At 44.5% G+C, this 21,335-nt stretch overlaps 1 protein-coding gene across 1 annotated transcript in view; it reads right to left on the reverse strand.

Annotated features, from left to right (window-relative positions):
- Positions 1-17,823, reverse strand: part of SFXN5 (sideroflexin 5) — a 147,793-nt gene extending 129,970 nt beyond the window's left edge. The window contains exon 1 of the mRNA XM_072126395.1: positions 17,597-17,823. Coding sequence (XP_071982496.1) covers positions 17,597-17,740 — 144 coding nt within the window. The 5' untranslated portion in view covers positions 17,741-17,823. The remainder of the gene's footprint in view (positions 1-17,596) is intronic.
- Between the last annotated feature and the right edge of the window lie 3,512 nt (positions 17,824-21,335).

The raw sequence follows: 21,335 nt of genomic DNA on the forward strand, positions 1-21,335 counted from the left end.
ATATTCTTGTACATAGGGGGCAGTATTATAGTAGTTATATTCTTGTACATAGGGGGCAGTATTATAGTAGTTATATTCCTGTACATAGGGGGCAGTATTATAGTAGTTATATTCTTGCACATAGGGGGCAGTATTATAGTAGTTATATTCTTGTACATAGGGGCAGTATTATAGTAGTTATATTCCTGTACATAGGGGGCAGTATTATAGTAGTTATATTCCTGTACATAGGGGCAGTATTATAGTAGTTATATTCTTGTACATAGGGGGCAGTATTATAGTAGTTATATTCTTGTACATAGGGGGCAGTATTATAGTAGTTATATTCCTGTACATAGGGGACAGTATTATAGTAGTTATATTCCTGTACATAGGGGGCAGTATTATAGTAGTTATATTCTTGTACATAGGGGCAGTATTATAGTAGTTATATTCCTGTACATAGGGGGCAGTATTATAGTAGTTATATTCCTGTACATAGGGGGCAGTATTATAGTAGTTATATTCCTGTACATAGGGGGCAGTATTATAGTAGTTATATTCTTGTACATAGGGGGCAGTATTATAGTAGTTATATTCTTGTACATAGGGGGCAGTATTATAGTAGTTATATTCTTGTACATAGGGGGCAGTGTTATAGTAGTTATATTCTTGTACATAGGGGGCAGTATTATAGTAGTTATATTCCTGTACATAGGGGACAGTATTATAGTAGTTATATTCCTGTACATAGGGGGCAGTATTATAGTAGTTATTTTCCTGTACATAGGGGGCAGTGTTATAGTAGTTATATTCTTGTACATAAGGGGCAGTATTATAGTAGTTATATTCCTGTACATAGGGGGCAGTATTATAGTAGTTATATTCTTGTACATAGGGGGCAGTATTATAGTAGTTATATTCCTGTACATAGGGAGCAGTATTATAGTAGTTATATTCCTGTACATAGGGGGCAGTATTATAGTAGTTATATTCTTGCACATAGGGGGCAGTATTATAGTAGTTATATTCTTGTACATAGGGGCAGTATTATAGTAGTTATATTCCTGTACATAGGGGGCAGTATTATAGTAGTTATATTCCTGTACATAGGGGGCAGTATTATAGTAGTTATATTCCTGTACATAGGGGGCAGTATTATAGTAGTTATATTCTTGTACATAGGGGGCAGTATTATAGTAGTTATATTCTTGTACATAGGGGGCAGTATTATAGTAGTTATATTCTTGTACATAGGGGGCAGTGTTATAGTAGTTATATTCTTGTACATAGGGGGCAGTATTATAGTAGTTATATTCCTGTACATAGGGGACAGTATTATAGTAGTTATATTCCTGTACATAGGGGGCAGTATTATAGTAGTTATTTTCCTGTACATAGGGGGCAGTGTTATAGTAGTTATATTCTTGTACATAGGGGGCAGTATTATAGTAGTTATATTCCTGTACATAGGGGGCAGTATTATAGTAGTTATATTCTTGTACATAGGGGGCAGTATTATAGTAGTTATTTTCCTGTACATAGGGGGCAGTATTATAGTAGTTATATTCTTGTACATAGGGGGCAGTATTATAGTAGTTATATTCTTGTACATAGGGGGCAGTATTATAGTAGTTATATTCTTGTACATAGGGGGCAGTATTATAGTAGTTATATTCTTGTACATAGGGGGCAGTATTATAGTAGTTATATTCTTGTACATAGGGGGCAGTGTTATAGTAGTTATATTCTTGTACATAGGGGGCAGTGTTATAGTAGTTATATTCTTGTACATAGGGGGCTGTATTATAGTAGTTATATTCTTGTACATAGGGGGCAGTGTTATAGTAGTTATATTCTTGTACATAGGGGGCAGTATTATAGTAGTTATATTCCTGTACATAGGGGGCAGTATTATAGTAGTTATATTCCTGTACATAGGGGGCAGTATTATAGTAGTTATATTCTTGTACATAGGGGGCAGTATTATAGTAGTTATTTTCCTGTACATAGGGGGCAGTATTATAGTAGTTATATTCTTGTACATAGGGGGCAGTATTATAGTAGTTATATTCTTGTACATAGGAGGCAGTATTATAGTAGTTATATTCTTGTACATAGGGGGCAGTATTATAGTAGTTATATTCTTGTACATAGGGGGCAGTGTTATAGTAGTTATATTCTTGTACATAGGGGGCAGTATTATAGTAGTTATATTCCTGTACATAGGGGGCAGTGTTATAGTAGTTATATTCCTGTACATAGGGGGCAGTATTATAGTAGTTATATTCTTGTACATAGGGGGCTGTATTATAGTAGTTATATTCTTGTACATAGGGGGCAGTATTATAGTAGTTATATTCTTGTACATAGGGGGCAGTATTATAGTAGTTATATTCCTGTACATAGGGGGCAATATTATAGTAGTTATATTCCTGTACATAGGGGGCAGTATTATAGTAGTTATATTCTTGTACATAGGGGGCAGTATTATAGTAGTTATATTCTTGTACATAGGGGGCAGTATTATAGTAGTTATATTCTTGTACATAGGGGGCTGTATTATAGTAGTTATATTCTTGTACATAGGGGGCAGTATTATAGTAGTTATATTCCTGTACATAGGGGGCAGTATTATAGTAGTTATATTCCTGTACATAGGGGGCAGTATTATAGTAGTTATATTCTTGTACATAGGGGGCAGTATTATAGTAGTTATTTTCCTGTACATAGGGGGCAGTATTATAGTAGTTATATTCTTGTACATAGGGGGCAGTATTATAGTAGTTATATTCTTGTACATAGGAGGCAGTATTATAGTAGTTATATTCTTGTACATAGGGGGCAGTATTATAGTAGTTATATTCTTGTACATAGGGGGCAGTATTATAGTAGTTATATTCCTGTACATAGGGGGCAGTATTATAGTAGTTATATTCTTGTACATAGGGGGCAGTATTATAGTAGTTATATTCCTGTACATAGGGGCAGTATTATAGTAGTTATATTCTTGTACATAGGGGGCAGTATTATAGTAGTTATATTCCTGTACATAGGGGGCAGTATTATAGTAGTTATATTCTTGTACATAGGGGGCAGTATTATAGTAGTTATATTCTTGTACATAGGGGGCAGTATTATAGTAGTTATATTCTTGTACATAGGGGGCGGTATTATAGTAGTTATATTCTTGTACATAGGAGGCAGTATTATAGTAGTTATATTCTTGTACATAGGGGGCAGTATTATAGTAGTTATATTCTTGTACATAGGGGGCAGTGTTATAGTAGTTATATTCTTGTACATAGGGGGCAGTATTATAGTAGTTATATTCTTGTACATAGGAGGCAGTATTATAGTAGTTATATTCTTGTACATAGGGGGCAGTATTATAGTAGTTATATTCTTGTACATAGGGGGCAGTATTATAGTAGTTATATTCCTGTACATAGGGGGCAGTATTATAGTAGTTATATTCTTGTACATAGGGGGTAGTATTATAGTAGTTATATTCCTGTACATAGGGGGCAGTATTATAGTAGTTATATTCTTGTACATAGGGGGCAGGATTATAGTAGTTATATTCTTGTACATAGGGGGCAGTATTATAGTAGTTATATTCCTGTACATAGGGGGCAGTATTATAGTAGTTATATTCCTGTACATAGGAGGCAGTATTATAGTAGTTATATTCCTGTACATAGGGGGCAGGATTATAGTAGTTATATTCTTGTACATAGGGGGCAGTATTATAGTAGTTATATTCTTGTACATAGGGGGCAGTATTATAGTACTTATATTCTTGTATATAGGGGCAGTATTATAGTAGTTATATTCTTGTACATAGGGGGCAGTATTATAGTAGTTATATTCCTGTACATAGGGGGCAGTATTATAGTAGTTATATTCCTGTACATAGGGGGCAGTATTATAGTAGTTATATTCTTGTACATAGGGGGCAGTATTATAGTAGTTATATTCTTGTACATAGGGGGCAGTATTATAGTAGTTATATTCCTGTACATAGGAGGCAGTATTATAGTAGTTATATTCCTGTACATAGGGGGCAGGATTATAGTAGTTATATTCTTGTACATAGGGGGCAGTATTATAGTAGTTATATTCTTGTACATAGGGGGCAGTATTATAGTAGTTATATTCTTGTACATAGGGGGCAGTATTATAGTAGTTATATTCTTGTACATAGGGGGCAGTATTATAGTAGTTATATTCTTGTACATATGGGGCAGTATTATAGTAGTTATATTCCTGTACATAGGAGGCAGTATTATAGTAGTTATATTCTTGTACATAGGGGGCAGTATTATAGTAGTTATATTCCTGTACATAGGGGGCAGTATTATAGTAGTTATATTCCTGTACATAGGGGGCAGTATTATAGTAGTTATATTCCTGTACATAGGGGGCAGTATTATAGTAGTTATATTCTTGTACATAGGAGGCAGTATTATAGTAGTTATATTCTTGTACATAGGGGGCAGTATTATAGTAGTTATATTCTTGTACATAGAGGCAGTATTATAGTAGTTATATTCCTGTACATAGGGGGCAGTATTATAGTAGTTATATTCTTGTACACAGGGGCAGTATTATAGTAGTTATATTCTTGTACATAGCGGGCAGTATTATAGTAGTTATATTCTTGTACATAGGGGACAGTATTATAGTAGTTATATTCCTGTACATAGGGGACAGTATTATAGTAGTTATATTCTTGTACATAGGGGGCAGTATTATAGTAGTTATATTCCTGTACATAGGGGCAGTATTATAGTAGTTATATTTCTGTACATAGGGGGCAGTATTATAGTAGTTATATTCTTGTACATAGGGGACAGTATTATAGTAGTTATATTCTTGTACATAGGGGGCAGTATTATAGTAGTTATAGTCCTGTACATAGGGGGGTGGTACGTACTTCTCTGGCGGTACTATTCATGCTGATGTGGTATTACTGCACTACTTATGCTATTATCAGCAGTAAGTGATAATGTTCTTACATTGAGGGTAGAAGTCGGACATTTAGGTTACACATTGTAGCAGGCAGTAGCTGTAATAATAGGCGATCAGCAACGCATGGAGCTGGCAGTGAAATGGTTAGCTCGGCATTGGTAGCATATTGTACCCCGGCCTGCTGCATGCGTAGGTGGCGCGGCTGCTTTATTATTTCTTGTATTTTTATGCTCCTGAGCGATTATTTCATCAACACAGATGAAATGTAAATGATTAAGATAATGCAACATATTTCCCTCTCTTAATCATACAGCATGAGATGAACACTCCGCGCGCGCTGCCAACATCCTGTCTCTGCCGCAACTTCGCATTTCCGAAACAGAGCATCTCATGACCTGTCAGGGATCACACAATCAGAAGCATGAAACCGCGAGAACCCCCCGGGTGACCCACAAAACACAAGAATCCTTTACATCTTCTGTAGGCAGTGGCGGAACGGAGCTCGCGGAAGAAGAACCCGGAACACGGCCCCGGGGGAGGCACCGCCGGAAGACAGGATCGCTAGAAGACGGGCCCCTGGACAAATAACAAGAAGGGACAGAACTAGAACAAAGTCCTGAGGACTAAACCAGACGTCATCCCTGGAGGACAGAGCCGGAAGATGGTCCTGTAAGATGGAGCTAAAATATGGCCATGGAGGACGGAACTAAAGGATTGCCCCAAAGAAAGGCCCTAGAGCAGTGATGGCGAACCTTTTAGAGACTGAGTGCCCAAACTACGACCAAACACAATGCAGTAACATGCTGCTACCTGTTATGTCACGGATTTTAATTGCATCTGTGTCCTGAGGACACCAATACAGTTTAAAGAAAGAGTAGAAATTCAGATCATCATTGTAGCTTCCCTCCAGGGGCCTCTAAGTAGGAAGAATTGTGGGGTCCAGAGCAGCAGCTCCAATAATAACGCAGCCTTGTCTGCACCTTCTTGCTCCTCCTGTAGTCCCAGGCAGCTAAGTATGTGTAGCTTTAGAATAGCCCTGATCACAGCACATCCCGGGTGGCCAGGGACGGCAGGAGGAGGTTTTGAGTCTTGTCCGGAAACTCTGTGCTGGGGTGATAGCCTGGGTGCCAACAGAGAGTGCTCCGAGTGCCACCCCTGGCACCCGTGCCATAGGTTCGCCACTGCTGCCCTAGAGGATGCCACTGGAGATAGCGCTGGAAAATTATGGGATCCAATGGTTTTAACAGCAGCAAAATAGTGGTCATAAGTCTTAAGGACATAAGTCCCCGGAAGAAGACGGCCCCCACGGAGGGGGCAACCAGAAGACGGCCCCCACAGAGGCCGCAACCAGAAGACGGCCCCCACAGAGGCCGCAACCAGAAGACGGCCCCCACAGAGGCCGCAACCAGAAGACGGCCCCCACAGAGGCCGCAACCAGAAGACGGCCCCCACAGAGGATCAGTAAGATCTACGCTTTGTAGCCTATATGGCCTTTGTCATAGATCATGATGAAACACGTAGATCTTACTTGTTTTTCCACATGCATGTTATGCTAAGGAAGATGTGAGCCCATTAAGATAAATTTTTAAAATGAAATATGAATAAAGTCAAGTAAGACGAGTTTACCTTTTAACTACAATGGAGAGTGCTGGACCTTTGTGTTACTCACTGGATTTCCGGTGGGCTTTAGCCTGGTCCGTGCACGCTGACAAGGAACAGGGGTGAGTGGAGAGCTGGTGCAATGTGTTTGGTTGGACTATAGTTAGTGGCCACCACTTTGGCCAGGATGGGTGATAGCTAGGAGGGCATTCCAGAGGTTGATGCTCCTTGACCCATAGCACTGAGGCAGCAGCACTTGTCCGGTGTCATACCAGGATCTTCTTATGACGTGCAGGGTTGTATTCTCTCACTCGCCCCCGTGTCCTGCCAAGATCTCCGAGCATCAGCTGCAATGTCTGAAGACTGCACAATATGTCTCCCCCTCACTTTCCCCTACTGCTCCTCCATCCTTCCAGATCTGACATCATGCTTGGTGGCAGCTTGCACAGATATTTCCTCTTTGAAACGCCCAATATGAGCGCCCATCTGCTCAAACATTTTGATGCAATTTAAAGGGCTGGTCATACGTCGATGCGGAGGGGAATAAATACGGCATCTATTGTGTCTGGTTTGTAATTTCATGAAGGTCCGAGCCACAGTTAAAAATCTGTATGGTCTCATTGGCAAGTGTCCTATGGTCCATTTCCCGGTTGAGTTAGGTCGTTATTACTTTTTGATCGGTGTCTAGTTTGAAAAACCTGTAAGGGATCGTTTGGCTTCACAATGGCTGCTCTTCTCCGGGGATTTATCCAACTGGAAGACCTCAACAAAACACAGGACTTTCAGGAGAGGTGTTCTCCATCCGGTCACCATATAAAGTCACCAACCAGACAAGCTCGTCAGTGGTTACCAGTGACCGTATCCCAGCTCTCCCCCGCTACTAGCGCAATACAGGAATCTGGACCAGTTCTATCCTCCCTCGTCCCACGCACCCACACACAAACATCTAATGATATGATGGAGCCTCATTTAGCAGCAGCTCAGTTCAGCAATTAGCGAATCTAACAGCTTGGCAAATCCACTGTCACGTTGGGCTCGTGGTCAGAACGAGAAGGAGTCTTTCCTGGATGTGCGGCAGACGCTGGAAGGAATCCTCGCCGTCATAAGGAAAGTTCGCCTTTATTTAATACAATCGAGTCTGTGTTGGAGAGATTTGGTCTACCTCCTGATACAACACGCCATGTTCTCAGCATGTTTAGATTCAGGAAACACCTAATGGGATCCAAACAACAAGCAGCAGATGGTGGCGCACCCATGGAGTGCTGCAGCAAGATGGAATGCGGGATGGGACCCCACCTATAATCGGCACCCTGGGGGCATCTCTCTTCCCCCCCCCCCATCAAGTTGATTTTATGTTCATCCATTCTATCTGGTCTTTGGAGATCCATTACATCTCGGGAACAGGAGGACATGGGGTTTAGGAACTCCGCTCCGCCACATTTTAAGTTGATATAATAGACACGCTTTTGTAGCTACCTACTTAGTAAGAATTAATGCTAAGGGTTCTACTTACTAAGGACTCTAGGATCACAGGAACAGGTCTAGTGGCCACCCTCTTGGTTCCTGATCAGATGTTCAAAGGAGGAAACATATCACCTCTTCAGGTGGGAATGGGTGCCTGGAGGTGAGTCATCTACTGTCATTGCTGGTTCCAGCGTATCTTGCCGGATATTAATAGGGACTGCGTTCCCACTTCTAGGAGTCCCTATCCAATCCCACACTTATAATGAGGCTTCCCCAATGGAAGGTGACTGAGTGTTGTTCTTCTACTGTGTCACTCTGTACTCGGTTCTGTGACTCCGTGTTCTGCTCTTGTGTCAATCACAGTTTGATCTGACCCTAACCTCTATCTGCCTACCCCTGACCTACAGCTTGTATTCAGATTCTTCTTAATTGAGGTCTGCAATAAAATCAGACCATCTCTGACTACTCTCCTCCAAATCCCTGTTGCCATGCTCTGCCATCCTCTGACCCACCCTGGCCAACTGTCCCCCAAACCAGGATTAATCCTTGTGTTCTCAACACTGTCCAGATCCCTACACAAGGTTAAAGGGTGAAAACCGATGGGGGCACTTGGATAACACCCTAGGGATTAGACCATTAGACCACCGAATTGGTTAGGTGACAAATTAAGTCACCTGCATTTGTTATATCTACAGCAGGGAGGAGCATCAACAAGGACTCCATCAGGACCTCTCAAGATGAGAGATAGGCTAAGCCTACGCCTGGTATGTGATTTCTGCAGACAGGATCGATCAGTCACACGACTCAACAGATCCCAATGCCTTCTACACCAATGAGCTCTAGGAGAACAATGTTTAGAGCTTTTGCCATTCAGGCTCCTTATCTCTCCGTCCTCTGAATGTGAGACTTCATCAGTGTATAGACTATCATCTCAGCTTCTCATACATAAACTTGTGACTTGCTACTATTTAGCATATGATTCATTATGCAGATTCCCGTCATGTAACTGCATTGTTACTGTTTTGCTCCCGGAGGTGGAACAATCTTTTACGACCTGATCTCGCGTTCCGTAACAGCTCTGTGTTATTCGGTAGGCTTCCAAGTGAAAGGTCACTGGTTCAAATAGAGGAACAGCCATGAAGCCAGAAGAGAAACAGCATCATCCAGCTCATCGAAAGAGGTCTTTCACCCAAGAAATTTGTTCAACTGCAAGATGTGAGACCATGACAGCTGGAAGAATACAGAATCAAGTCCGACCATCCATCCAAAGCCAAGAGGTGGACGTCCGAGCGACACATCACAGTCATCTAGACGTCTCATCACAAGGTCTATCGGTTCTGGTGAGATAACACGGCAGTGGAGTTGGCTTGTGTGCTTCATAATACCGAGATCACAGGCATCCAGGCGACACACATTACATTAGGAGAGATGAGGTCATAATACAGAAATTGGACAGTAGAAGATTAGTAACTGGTGATTGGAGCGATGAGATGAAAGTCAATAGACTGGGCTCTAATGGGTGTAAATAGTCAATGTAAAAGGGGTAATGGCCAATTCCATGGAGGAGGCCTGATGACATGGGGTCGTTTCCCAGTCAAAGCTGATGACATGGGGTCGTTTCCCAGTCAAAGCTGATGACATGGGGTCGTTTCCCAGTCAAAGCTGATGACATGGGGTCGTTTCCCAGTCAAAGCTGATGACTGGTGATCTCAGTGCTGAGCTATATGTGAGGACCCTACAAGATGAGTTACTTCACACAGTAGAGTAACGGGTATGAAATGGGTGACCCAGGTATGTTCCACCAGGACAATGGCCATATGTCAAGATCGGCAAAGAAACGGTTCCATAACAATGAAGTAGAGCTACCGGATGTCCCCACAGTCCCCAGACCTCAACCCAATCCAACATTTGTGGGTACAGATGGAAAAAGCCTCTATTCGTACCCAAGTGAGACGACCAGCGTGCACCAACAGCGTGCACGAGTAGTAGAGACCTTGAACCAGGTTTCGGTGGAGACACGCTTTTATCTGATGGAGAGCATGCCAAGATGGATTCGGGCAGTGATGAAGGCCAAAGGTGGATTTACAAAATACTGATAAAAATTGTTAAATTAAATTTTTAGGGATCAAAATACTAACAGTGCAGCTACATGACCAGAATCTGCTGACAGGGATGGGTGAAGGCTGTGTGGTTTATAGCCATTGGTAGGCCTGTATCTAATAATTCTTCACTTCACAATTAATAATTCACGATTTCGAGGCTCTCCCTGCTCGTGTCTCTCAGAGGTGCCCAAAGGTGAAGCCGGGGGACATGGAGGTGCACATAATTGCCACATTGTCTTCAGAATCACTTCTCATAAACCTCCACCAAATGTGTCACGCAGGTCCGCTCCACCCATTCTCCTTCTTGTGGACCTTCACATGGGTCCTATAAAGGCACAGGCATCTAGAGTCACATCACACTAAAGCCTACAGGACCAACATGGGTGACGAGTGACCATAACCCCGCAGCAGAATCTCCAGTAATAGGATAGGAGCTCATCTGCAGCAGTACAATGGCTCCACACTGATGGCTGGAGCCTATCACCGGGTAAGTGTAAGCTCCGAGGCCTAGAATGATGCAGGTATTAGGCCCAGCACCTCCTCCTGGTGGATGACGAGGCTTCCTGAACAATGAGTAACTATACGAGGAGCCTTCACCCACTCATCATAAATACCAAACACCGGGAGACGCCCCAGATCAACATATCACTGACTGCACCCAGGGGCAGGGATGTATACTGGTGTATAGGAAATAGCCTCTATACTGGTGTGTACCAGTACCTCCCCCCCCCCCCCCCGAATGTAGAGGCCATGTCTCGTACCCCTCTGCTCTGCAGTGCTCTGTGGCGGGGGGGTGGGGGGAGCTGGCGACGACACTGCTCTGTAGCGGTATACACCAGTCTGTACTGGTATATACTGGTGTGTACTCGTATGTACTGGTCTGTATTTGTATACAGCAATGGCCAAAAGTTTTGAGAATGATACAAATGTTAATTGTTACAAAGTCTCCGGCATCAGGTTTTATAATGGTAATTTGCATATTCTCCAGAATGTTATAAAGAGTGATCAACTTATCAGCAATTAATATTTCCCTAGAAAATGAACTTTTTCCCCCAAAACACATTTCAACTTCAAGGAGCAGCTAACATTATTTCAGTTATGTCTCCAGTAACACAGGTGTGGGGGCTGATGGGGACAGGGCTGGAGATCAATCTCTCATGATTAAGTAACAATCACACCCCTGGACACTTTACAAGGAGGCTGGTGCTTGGCATCATTGTTTTTCTTCTGTTAACCATGGTTATCTCTAAAGAAACACGTGCAGTCATCATTGCTCTGCACAAAACTGGCCTAACAGGAAAGAGCATCGCAGCTAGAAGGAGAAGACAAGGTGAGTGATGCCCCCAGTCTTGTCTCCTGCACCTGTAAAGCTCCTGCAGCCATTCATGTGGGGGGGGGGGGAGGCGGCTTCTCAGCCAAGGGAATCGCCTAATAACACCTCCATGTATAAAGAATGGAGCAGAATGTCCTCCAGGAGCCGCTTCTCCCAGGAGCAGATGGTGATGAGCAATGTCTCCTCCAGCATGATGGAGCACCGGCCATGAAGGGGAGAACTAAATGGCTCCGGGGACAGAACACAGAGATTCTGGGTCCATGGCCCGGGAACAGAACACAGAGATTCTGGGTCCATGGCCCGGGAACAGAACACAGAGATTCTGGGCCCATGGCCCGGGAACAGAACACAGAGATTCTGGGCCCATGGCCCGGGAACAGAACACACAGATTCTGGGTCCATGGCCCGGGAACAGAACACAGAGATTCTGGGTCCATGGCCCGGGAACAGAACACAGATTCTGGGTCCATGGCCCGGGAACAGAACACAGAGATTCTGGGTCCATGGCCCGGGAACAGAACACAGAGATTCTGGGCCCATGGCCCGGGAACAGAACACAGAGATTCTGGGCCCATGGCCCGGGAACAGAACACACAGATTCTGGGTCCATGGCCCGGGAACAGAACACAGAGATTCTGGGTCCATGGCCCGGGAACAGAACACACAGATTCTGGGTCCATGGCCCGGGAACAGAACACAGAGATTCTGGGTCCATGGCCCGGGAACAGAACACAGAGATTCTGGGTCCATGGCTCCGGGAACAGAACACAGAGATTCTGGGTCCATGGCCCGGGAACAGAAGACAGAGATTCTGGGTCCATGGCTCCGGGAACAGAACACAGAGATTCTGGGTCCATGGCTCCGGGAACAGAACACAGAGATTCTGGGTCCATGGCTCCGGGAACAGAACACAGAGATTCTGGGTCCATGGCTCCGGGGACAGAACACAGAGATTCTGGGTCCATGGCCCGGGAACAGAAGACAGAGATTCTGGGTCCATGGCCCGGAAACTCCCCAGATCTTATCCCATTGAGAACTTGTGGTCAATCATCAGGAGACGGGGGACAAACAAAACCCAACACATTGTGACAGAATGCAGCAGTGATTGTGCAGGAATGGACGGCGATCAGTCAGGATTTGGTCCAGAAGTTGATTGAGAGCTGCCAGGGAGAATTGCAGAGGTCCTGAAGAAGAAGGGACAACACTGCAGATACTGACTCTCTGCAGTAACTCCTCCTACCTGACAATAAAAGCTTCTGTTCCCCATAATATGATTGCACTTGTATCTCTGTATGTGATAAAAACATCTGACAAACCAGAGGGCAACAGATCATGTGACAATAGAAGACTTGTGTCATTCTCAAAACTTTTGGCCATGACTGTAGACTGGTCTGTGCCGGTATATATGATGCTCTGTGCCGGTATATATGATGCTCTGTGCCGGTATATATGATGCTCTGTGCCGGTATATGTGATGCTCTGTGCCGGTATATATGATGCTCTGTGCCGGTATATATGATGCTCTGTGCCGGTATATATGATGCTCTGTGCCGGTATATATGATGCTCTGTGCCGGTATATGTGATGCTCTGTGCCGGTATATGTGATGCTCTGTGCCGGTATATGTGATGCTCTGTGCCGGTATATGTGATGCTCTGTGCCGGTATATGTGATCCTCTGTGCCGGTATATGTGATCCTCTGTGCCGGTATATGTGATCCTCTGTGCCGGTATGTGATCCTCTGTGCCGGTATATGTGATCCTCTGTGCCGGTATATGTGATCCTCTGTGCCGGTATATGTGATCCTCTGTGCCGGTATATGTGATCCTCTGTGCCGGTATGTGATCCTCTGTGCCGGTATGTGATGCTCTGTGCCGGTATGTGATGCTCTGTGCCGGTATGTGATGCTCTGTGCCGGTATGTGATGCTCTGTGCCGGTATGTGATGCTCTGTGCTGGTATATGATGGTCTGTACTGGTATATGATGGTCTGTGCTGGTATATACTGGCCTGTACTGGTATATGATGCTCTATGCCAGTATATGATGGTCTGTGCCGGTATATACTGGTATATGATGGTCTGTACTGGTATATACTGGCCTGTACTGGTATATGATGCTCTATGCCAGTATATGATGGTCTGTGTCGGTATATACTGGTCTGTACTGGTATATGATGCTCTGTACCGGTATATACTGGTGTGTGCTGGTCTGTACTGGTATATGATGGTCTGTACCGGTATATACTGGTCTGTACTGGTATATGATGCTCTGTACAGGTATATACTGGCGTGTGCTGGTCTGTACCGGTATATACTGGCGTGTGCTGGTCTGTACCGGTATATACTGGCGTGTGCTGGTCTGTACGGGTATATACTGGCGTGTGCTGGTCTGTACGGGTATATACTGGTGTGTGCTGGTCTGTACTGGTATATACTGGTCTGTACTGGTATATACTGGTCTGTACCGGTATATGATGCTCTGTACCGGTATATACTGGTGTGTGCTGGTCTGTACTGGTATATACTGGTCTGTACTGGTATATGATGCTCTGTACCGGTATATACTGGCGTGTGCTGGTCTGTACCGGTATATACTGGCGTGTGCTGGTCTGTACCGGTATATACTGGCGTGTGCTGGTCTGTACCGGTATATACTGGCGTGTGCTGGCCTGTACCGGTATATACTGGCGTGTGCTGGTCTGTACCGGTATATACTGGTGTGTGCTGGTCTGTACTGGTATATACTGGTCTGTACTGGTATATACTGGTCTGTACCGGTATATGATGCTTTGTACCGGTATATACTGGTGTGTGCTGGTCTGTACTGGTATATACTGGTCTGTACTGGAATATGATGCTCTGTACCGGTATATACTGGTGTGTGCTGGTCTGTACCGGTATATACTGGTGTGTGCTGGAATATGATGCTCTGTACCGGTATATACTGGTGTGTGCTGGTCTGTACCGGTATATACTGGTGTGTGCTGGTCTGTACCGGTATATACTGGTGTGTGCTGGTCTGTACCGGTATATACTGGTGTGTGCTGGTCTGTACTGGTATATACTGGTGTGTGCTGCTCTGTACTGGTATATACTGGTGTGTGCTGCTCTGTACTGGTATATACTGGTCTGTACTGGTATATGATGCTCTGTACCGGTATATACTGGTGTGTGCTGGTCTGTACTGGTATATACTGGTCTGTACTGGTATATGATGCTCTGTACCGGTATATACTGGTGTGTGCTGGTCTGTACTGGTATATACTGGTGTGTGCTGCTCTGTACTGGTATATACTGGTCTGTACTGGTATATGATGCTCTGTACTGGTATATACTGGTCTGTACTGGTATATGATGCTCTGTACCGGTATATGATGCTCTGTACCGGTATATACTGGTGTGTGCTGGTCTGTACTGGTATATACTGGTCTGTACTGGTATATGATGCTCTGTACCGGTATATACTGGTGTGTGCTGGTCTGTACCGGTATATACTGGTCTGCACCGGTATATACTGGTGTGTGCTGGTCTGTACCGGTATATACTGGTGTGTGCTGGTCTGTACTGGTATATACTGGCGTGTGCTGGTCTGTACTGGTATATACTGGTGTGTGCTGGTCTGTACCGGTATATACTGGTCTGTACCGGTATATACTGCTCTGTACCAGTATATACTGGTGTGTGCTGGTCTGTAATGGTATATACTGGTGTGTGCTGGTCTGTAATGGTATATACTGGTGTGTGCTGGTCTGTACCGGTATATACTGGTGTGTGCTGGTCTGTATTGGAATATACTGGTGTGTGCTGGTCTGTACTGGTATATACTGGTCTGTACTGGTATATGATGCTCTGTACCGGTATATACTGGTGTGTGCTGGTCTGTACCGGTATATACTGGTCTGCACCGGTATATACTGGTGTGTGCTGGTCTGTACCGGTATATACTGGTGTGTGCTGGTCTGTACTGGTATATACTGGCGTGTGCTGGTCTGTACCAGTATATACTGGTGTGTGCTGGTCTGTACCGGTATATACTGGTCTGTACCGGTATATACTGGTGTGTGCTGCTCTGTACCGGTATATACTGGTGTGTGCTGGTCTGTACTGGTATATACTGGTGTGTGCTGCTCTGTATTGGTATATACTGGTGTGTGCTGCTCTGTACTGGTATATACTGGTGTGTGCTGGTCTGTACCGGTATATACTGGTCTGTACCGGTATATACTGGTGTGTGCTGCTCTGTACCGGTATATACTGGTGTGTGCTGCTCTGTACTGGTATATACTGGTGTGTGCTGCTCTGTATTGGTATATACTGGTGTGTGCTGCTCTGTACCGGTATATACTGGTGTGTGCTGCTCTGTACCGGTATATACTGGTGTGTGCTGCTCTGTACCGGTATATACTGGTGTGTGCTGCTCTGTACCGGTATATACTGGTGTGTGCTGGTCTGTACCGGTATATACTGGTCTGTACCGGTATATACTGGTGTGTGCTGCTCTGTATTGGAATATACTGGTGTGTGCTGGTCTGTACTGGTATATACTGGTGTGTGCTGGTCTGTATTGGAATATACTGGTGTGTGCTGCTCTGTACCGGTATATACTGGTGTGTGCTGGTCTGTACCGGTATATACTGGTCTGTACCGGTATATACTGGTGTGTGCTGCTCTGTATTGGTATATACTGGTGTGTGCTGGTCTGTACTGGTATATACTGGTGTGTGCTGGTCTGTATTGGAATATACTGGTGTGTGCTGCTCTGTACTGGTATATACTGGTGTGTGCTGCTCTGTATTGGTATATACTGGTGTGTGCTGCTCTGTACTGGTATATACTGGTGTGTGCTGGTCTGTACCGGTATATACTGGTCTGTACCGGTATATACTGGTGTGTGCTGCTCTGTATTGGTATATACTGGTGTGTGCTGGTCTGTACTGGTATATACTGGTGTGTGCTGGTCTGTATTGGAATATACTGGTGTGTGCTGGTCTGTATTGGTATATACTGGTGTGTGCTGGTCTGTATTGGTATATACTGGTGTGTGCTGGTCTGTACTGGTATATACTGGTGTGTGCTGCTCTGTACTGGTATATACTGGTCTGTACTGGTATATGATGCTCTGTACCGGTATATACTGGTGTGTGCTGCTCTGTATTGGAATATACTGGTGTGTGCTGGTCTGTACTGGTATATACTGGTGTGTGCTGGTCTGTATTGGAATATACTGGTGTGTGCTGCTCTGTACCGGTATATACTGGTGTGTGCTGGTCTGTACCGGTATATACTGGTCTGTACCGGTATATACTGGTGTGTGCTGCTCTGTATTGGTATATACTGGTGTGTGCTGGTCTGTACTGGTATATACTGGTGTGTGCTGGTCTGTATTGGAATATACTGGTGTGTGCTGCTCTGTACCGGTATATACTGGTGTGTGCTGGTCTGTACCGGTATATACTGGTGTGTGCTGCTCTGTATTGGTATATACTGGTGTGTGCTGCTCTGTACCGGTATATACTGGTGTGTGCTGGTCTGTACCGGTATATACTGGTGTGTGCTGCTCTGTACTGGTATATACTGGTGTGTGCTGCTCTGTATTGGTATATACTGGTGTGTGCTGCTCTGTACTGGTATATACTGGTGTGTGCTGGTCTGTACCGGTATATACTGGTCTGTACCGGTATATACTGGTGTGTGCTGCTCTGTATTGGTATATACTGGTGTGTGCTGGTCTGTACTGGTATATACTGGTGTGTGCTGGTCTGTATTGGAATATACTGGTGTGTGCTGCTCTGTATTGGTATATACTGGTGTGTGCTAGTCTGTACTGTTATATACTGGGGGATACTGGTATATGACGGTCAGTTCTGGGGGATACAGCATCTTCTGACTGAATGTATATGGGATACCCAAGGCAATGACATTTCCCCGCCCATTCTATATAACCACGCCCACACAGAGTAGAGCGGACCAACCCTAGCATCAAATGATTTAATTTCGATCCGCCCTCAATTTGAGTGACAATGACGTTAGCCAATCAAACGAGTCAAAGCAAGACGCTGGGGAGGAGTCAACTGTCAAAACACAGCGCCCCTAGTAGTGGGCGGTGCTATAGGCAGGAGCCGGCTCCGGAGCAGCGGACACCTACCTGCTCATAGCGCGGCCTCCCCAAGACGAAAGGGGGCTCCTCCGCCGCCATTTCCAGCCGCCGCGGTGTGCCCGGCTCCCCCGCCGAGGAGGCTGCCGGGAGCTGTAGTCCTGGCGGGGAGTCCACGGCTCCTCCCGTCCTCATCTCTCCGCGACCGCCGCTGCTGTCCGGAACGAGACAAGCGGAGCGCCAGGCCCCTCCCCGACGTGTGACGTCATGCGCCAGGACACTAAGCATCATGGGAGGTGTAGTCCTGACAAGTGGGAGAGCACAATGTACCCCAGAGCTGCACTCACTATTCAGTCACTGTGTACATACATGACATTACTTATCCTGTACTGATCCTGAGTTACATCCTGTATTATACTCCAGAGCTGCACTCACTATTCTGCTGCTGGTGCAGTCACTGTGTACATACATGACATTACTTATCCTGTACTGATCCTGAGTTACATCCTGTATTATACTCCAGAGCTGCACTCACTATTCTGCTGCTGGTGCAGTCACTGTGTACATACATGACATTACTTATCCTGTACTGATCCTGAGTTACATCCTGTATTATACCCCAGAGCTACACTCACTATTCTGCTGCTGGTGCAGTCACTGTGTACATACATGACATTACTTATCCTGTACTGATCCTGAGTTGCATCCTGTATTATATCCCAGAGCTACACTCACTATTCTGCTGCTGGTGCAGTCACTGTGTACATACATGACATTACTTATCCTGTACTGATCCTGAGTTACATCCTGTATTATACTGCAGAGCTGCACTCACTATTCTGCTGCTGGTGCAGTCACTGTGTACATACATGACATTACTTATCCTGTACTGATCCTGAGTTACATCCTGTATTATACCCCAGAGCTGCACTCACTATTCTGCTGCTGGTGCAGTCACTGTGTACATACATGACATTACTTATCCTGTACTGATCCTGAGTTACATCCTGTATTATACCCCAGAGCTGCACTCACTATTCTGCTGGTGCAGTCACTGTGTACATACATGACATTACTTATCCTGTACTGATCCTGAGATACATCCTGTATTATACTCCAGAGCTGCACTCACTATTCTGCTGGTGCAGTCACTGTGTACATACATGTCATTACTTATCCTGTACTGATCCTGAGTTACATCCTGTATTATACACCAGAGCTGCACTCACTATTCTGCTGCTGGTGCAGTCACTGTGTACATACATGACATTACTTATCCTGTACTGATCCTGAGTTACATCCTGTATTATACCCCAGAGCTGCACTCACTATTCTGCTGCTGCTGCAGTCACTGTGTACATACATGACATTACTTATCCTGTACTGATCCTGAGTTACATCCTGTATTATACCCCAGAGCTGCACTCACTATTCTGCTGCTGGTGCAGTCACTGTGTACATACATGACATTACTTATCCTGTACTGATCCTGAGTTACAACCTGTATTATACTCCAGAGCTGCACTCACTATTCTGCTGCTGGTGCAGTCACTGTGTACATACATGACATTACTTATCCTGTACTGATCCTGAGTTACATCCTGTATTATACTCCAGAGCTGCACTCACTATTCTGCTGCTGGTGCAGTCACTGTGTACATACATGACATTACTTATCCTGTACTGATCCTGAGTTACATCCTGTATTATACCCCAGAGCTGCACTAACTATTCTGCTGCTGGTGCAGTCACTGTGTACATACATGACATTACTTATCCTGTACTGATCCTGAGTTACATCCTGTATTACACTCCAGAGCTGCACTCACTATTCTGCTGCTGGTGCAGTCACTGTGTACATACATGACATTACTTATCCTGTACTGATCCTGAGTTACATCCTGTATTATACTCCAGAGCTGCACTCACTATTCTGCTGCTGGTGCAGTCACTGTGTACATACATGACATTACTTATCCTGTACTGATCCTGAGTTACATCCTGTATTATACTCCAGAGCTGCACTCACTATTCTGCTGCTGGTGCAGTCACTGTGTACATACATGACATTACTTATCCTTTACTGATCCTGAGTTACATCCTGTATTATACACCAGAGCTGCACTCACTATTCTGCTGCTGGTGCAGTCACTGTGTACATACATGACATTACTTATCCTGTACTGATCCTGAGTTACATCCTGTATTATACCCCAGAGCTGCACTCACTATTCTGCTGCTGGTGCAGTCACTGTGTACATACATGACATTACTTATCCTGTACTGATCCTGAGTTACATCATGTATTATACCCCAGAGCCGCACTCACTATTCTGCTGCTGGTGCAGTCACTGTGTACATACATGACATTACTTATCCTGTACTGATCCTGAGTTACATCATGTATTATACCCCAGAGCTGCACTCACTATTCTGCTGCTGGTGCAGTCACTGTGTACATACATGACATTACTTATCCTGTACTGATCCTGAGTTACATCCTGTATTATACCCCAGAGCTGCACTCACTATTCTGCTGCTGCTGCAGTCACTGTGTACATACATGACATTACTTATCCTGTACTGATCCTGAGTTACATCCTGTATTATACCCCAGAGCTGCACTCACTATTCTGCTGCTGGTGCAGTCACTGTGTACATACATGACATTACTTATCCTGTACTGATACTGAGTTACATCCTGTGTTATACCCCAGAGCTGCACTCACTATTCTGCTGCTGGTGCAGTCACTGTGTACATACATGACATTACTTATCCTGTACTGATCCGGAGTTACATCCTGTATTATACTGCAGAGCTGCACTCACTATTCTGCTGCTGGTGCAGTCACTGTGTACATACATGACATTACTTATCCTGTACTGTCCTGAGTTACATCCTGTATTATACCCCAGAGCTGCACTCACTATTCTGCTGCTGGTGCAGTCACTGTGTACATACATGACATTACTTATCCTGTACTGATCCTGAGTTACATCCTGTATTATACCCCAGAGCTGCACTCACTATTCTGCTGCTGGTGCAGTCACTGTGTACATACATGGCATTACTTATCCTGTACTGATCCTGAGTTACATCCTGTATTATACTCCAGAGCTGCACTCACTATTCTGCTGCTGGTGCAGTCACTGTGTACATACATGGCATTACTTATCCTGTACTGATCCTGAGTTACATCCTGTATTATACCCCAGAGCTGCACTCACTATTCTGCTGCTGGTGCAGTCACTGTGTACATACATGACATTACTTATCCTGTACTGATCCTGAGTTACATCCTGTATTATACCCCAGAGCTGCACTCACTATTCTGCTGCTGGTGCAGTCACTGTGTACATACATGACATTACTTATCCTGTACTGATCCTGAGTTACATCATGTATTATACCCCAGAGCTGCACTCACTATTCTGCTGCTGGTGCAGTCACTGTGTACATACATGACATTACTTATCCTGTACTGATCCTGAGTTACATCATGTATTATACCCCAGAGCTGCACTCACTATTCTGCTGCTGGTGCAGTCACTGTGTACATACATGACATTACTTATCCTGTACTGATCCTGAGTTACATCCTGTATTATACCCCAGAGCTGCACTCACTATTCTGCTGCTGCTGCAGTCACTGTGTACATACATGACATTACTTATCCTGTACTGATCCTGAGTTACATCCTGTATTATACCCCAGAGCTGCACTCACTATTCTGCTGCTGGTGCAGTCACTGTGTACATACATGACATTACTTATCCTGTACTGATACT

This window comes from Engystomops pustulosus, chromosome 1 (genome assembly GCF_040894005.1).
Source record: "Engystomops pustulosus chromosome 1, aEngPut4.maternal, whole genome shotgun sequence".
NCBI classification, from domain to species: Eukaryota; Metazoa; Chordata; class Amphibia; order Anura; family Leptodactylidae; genus Engystomops; species Engystomops pustulosus.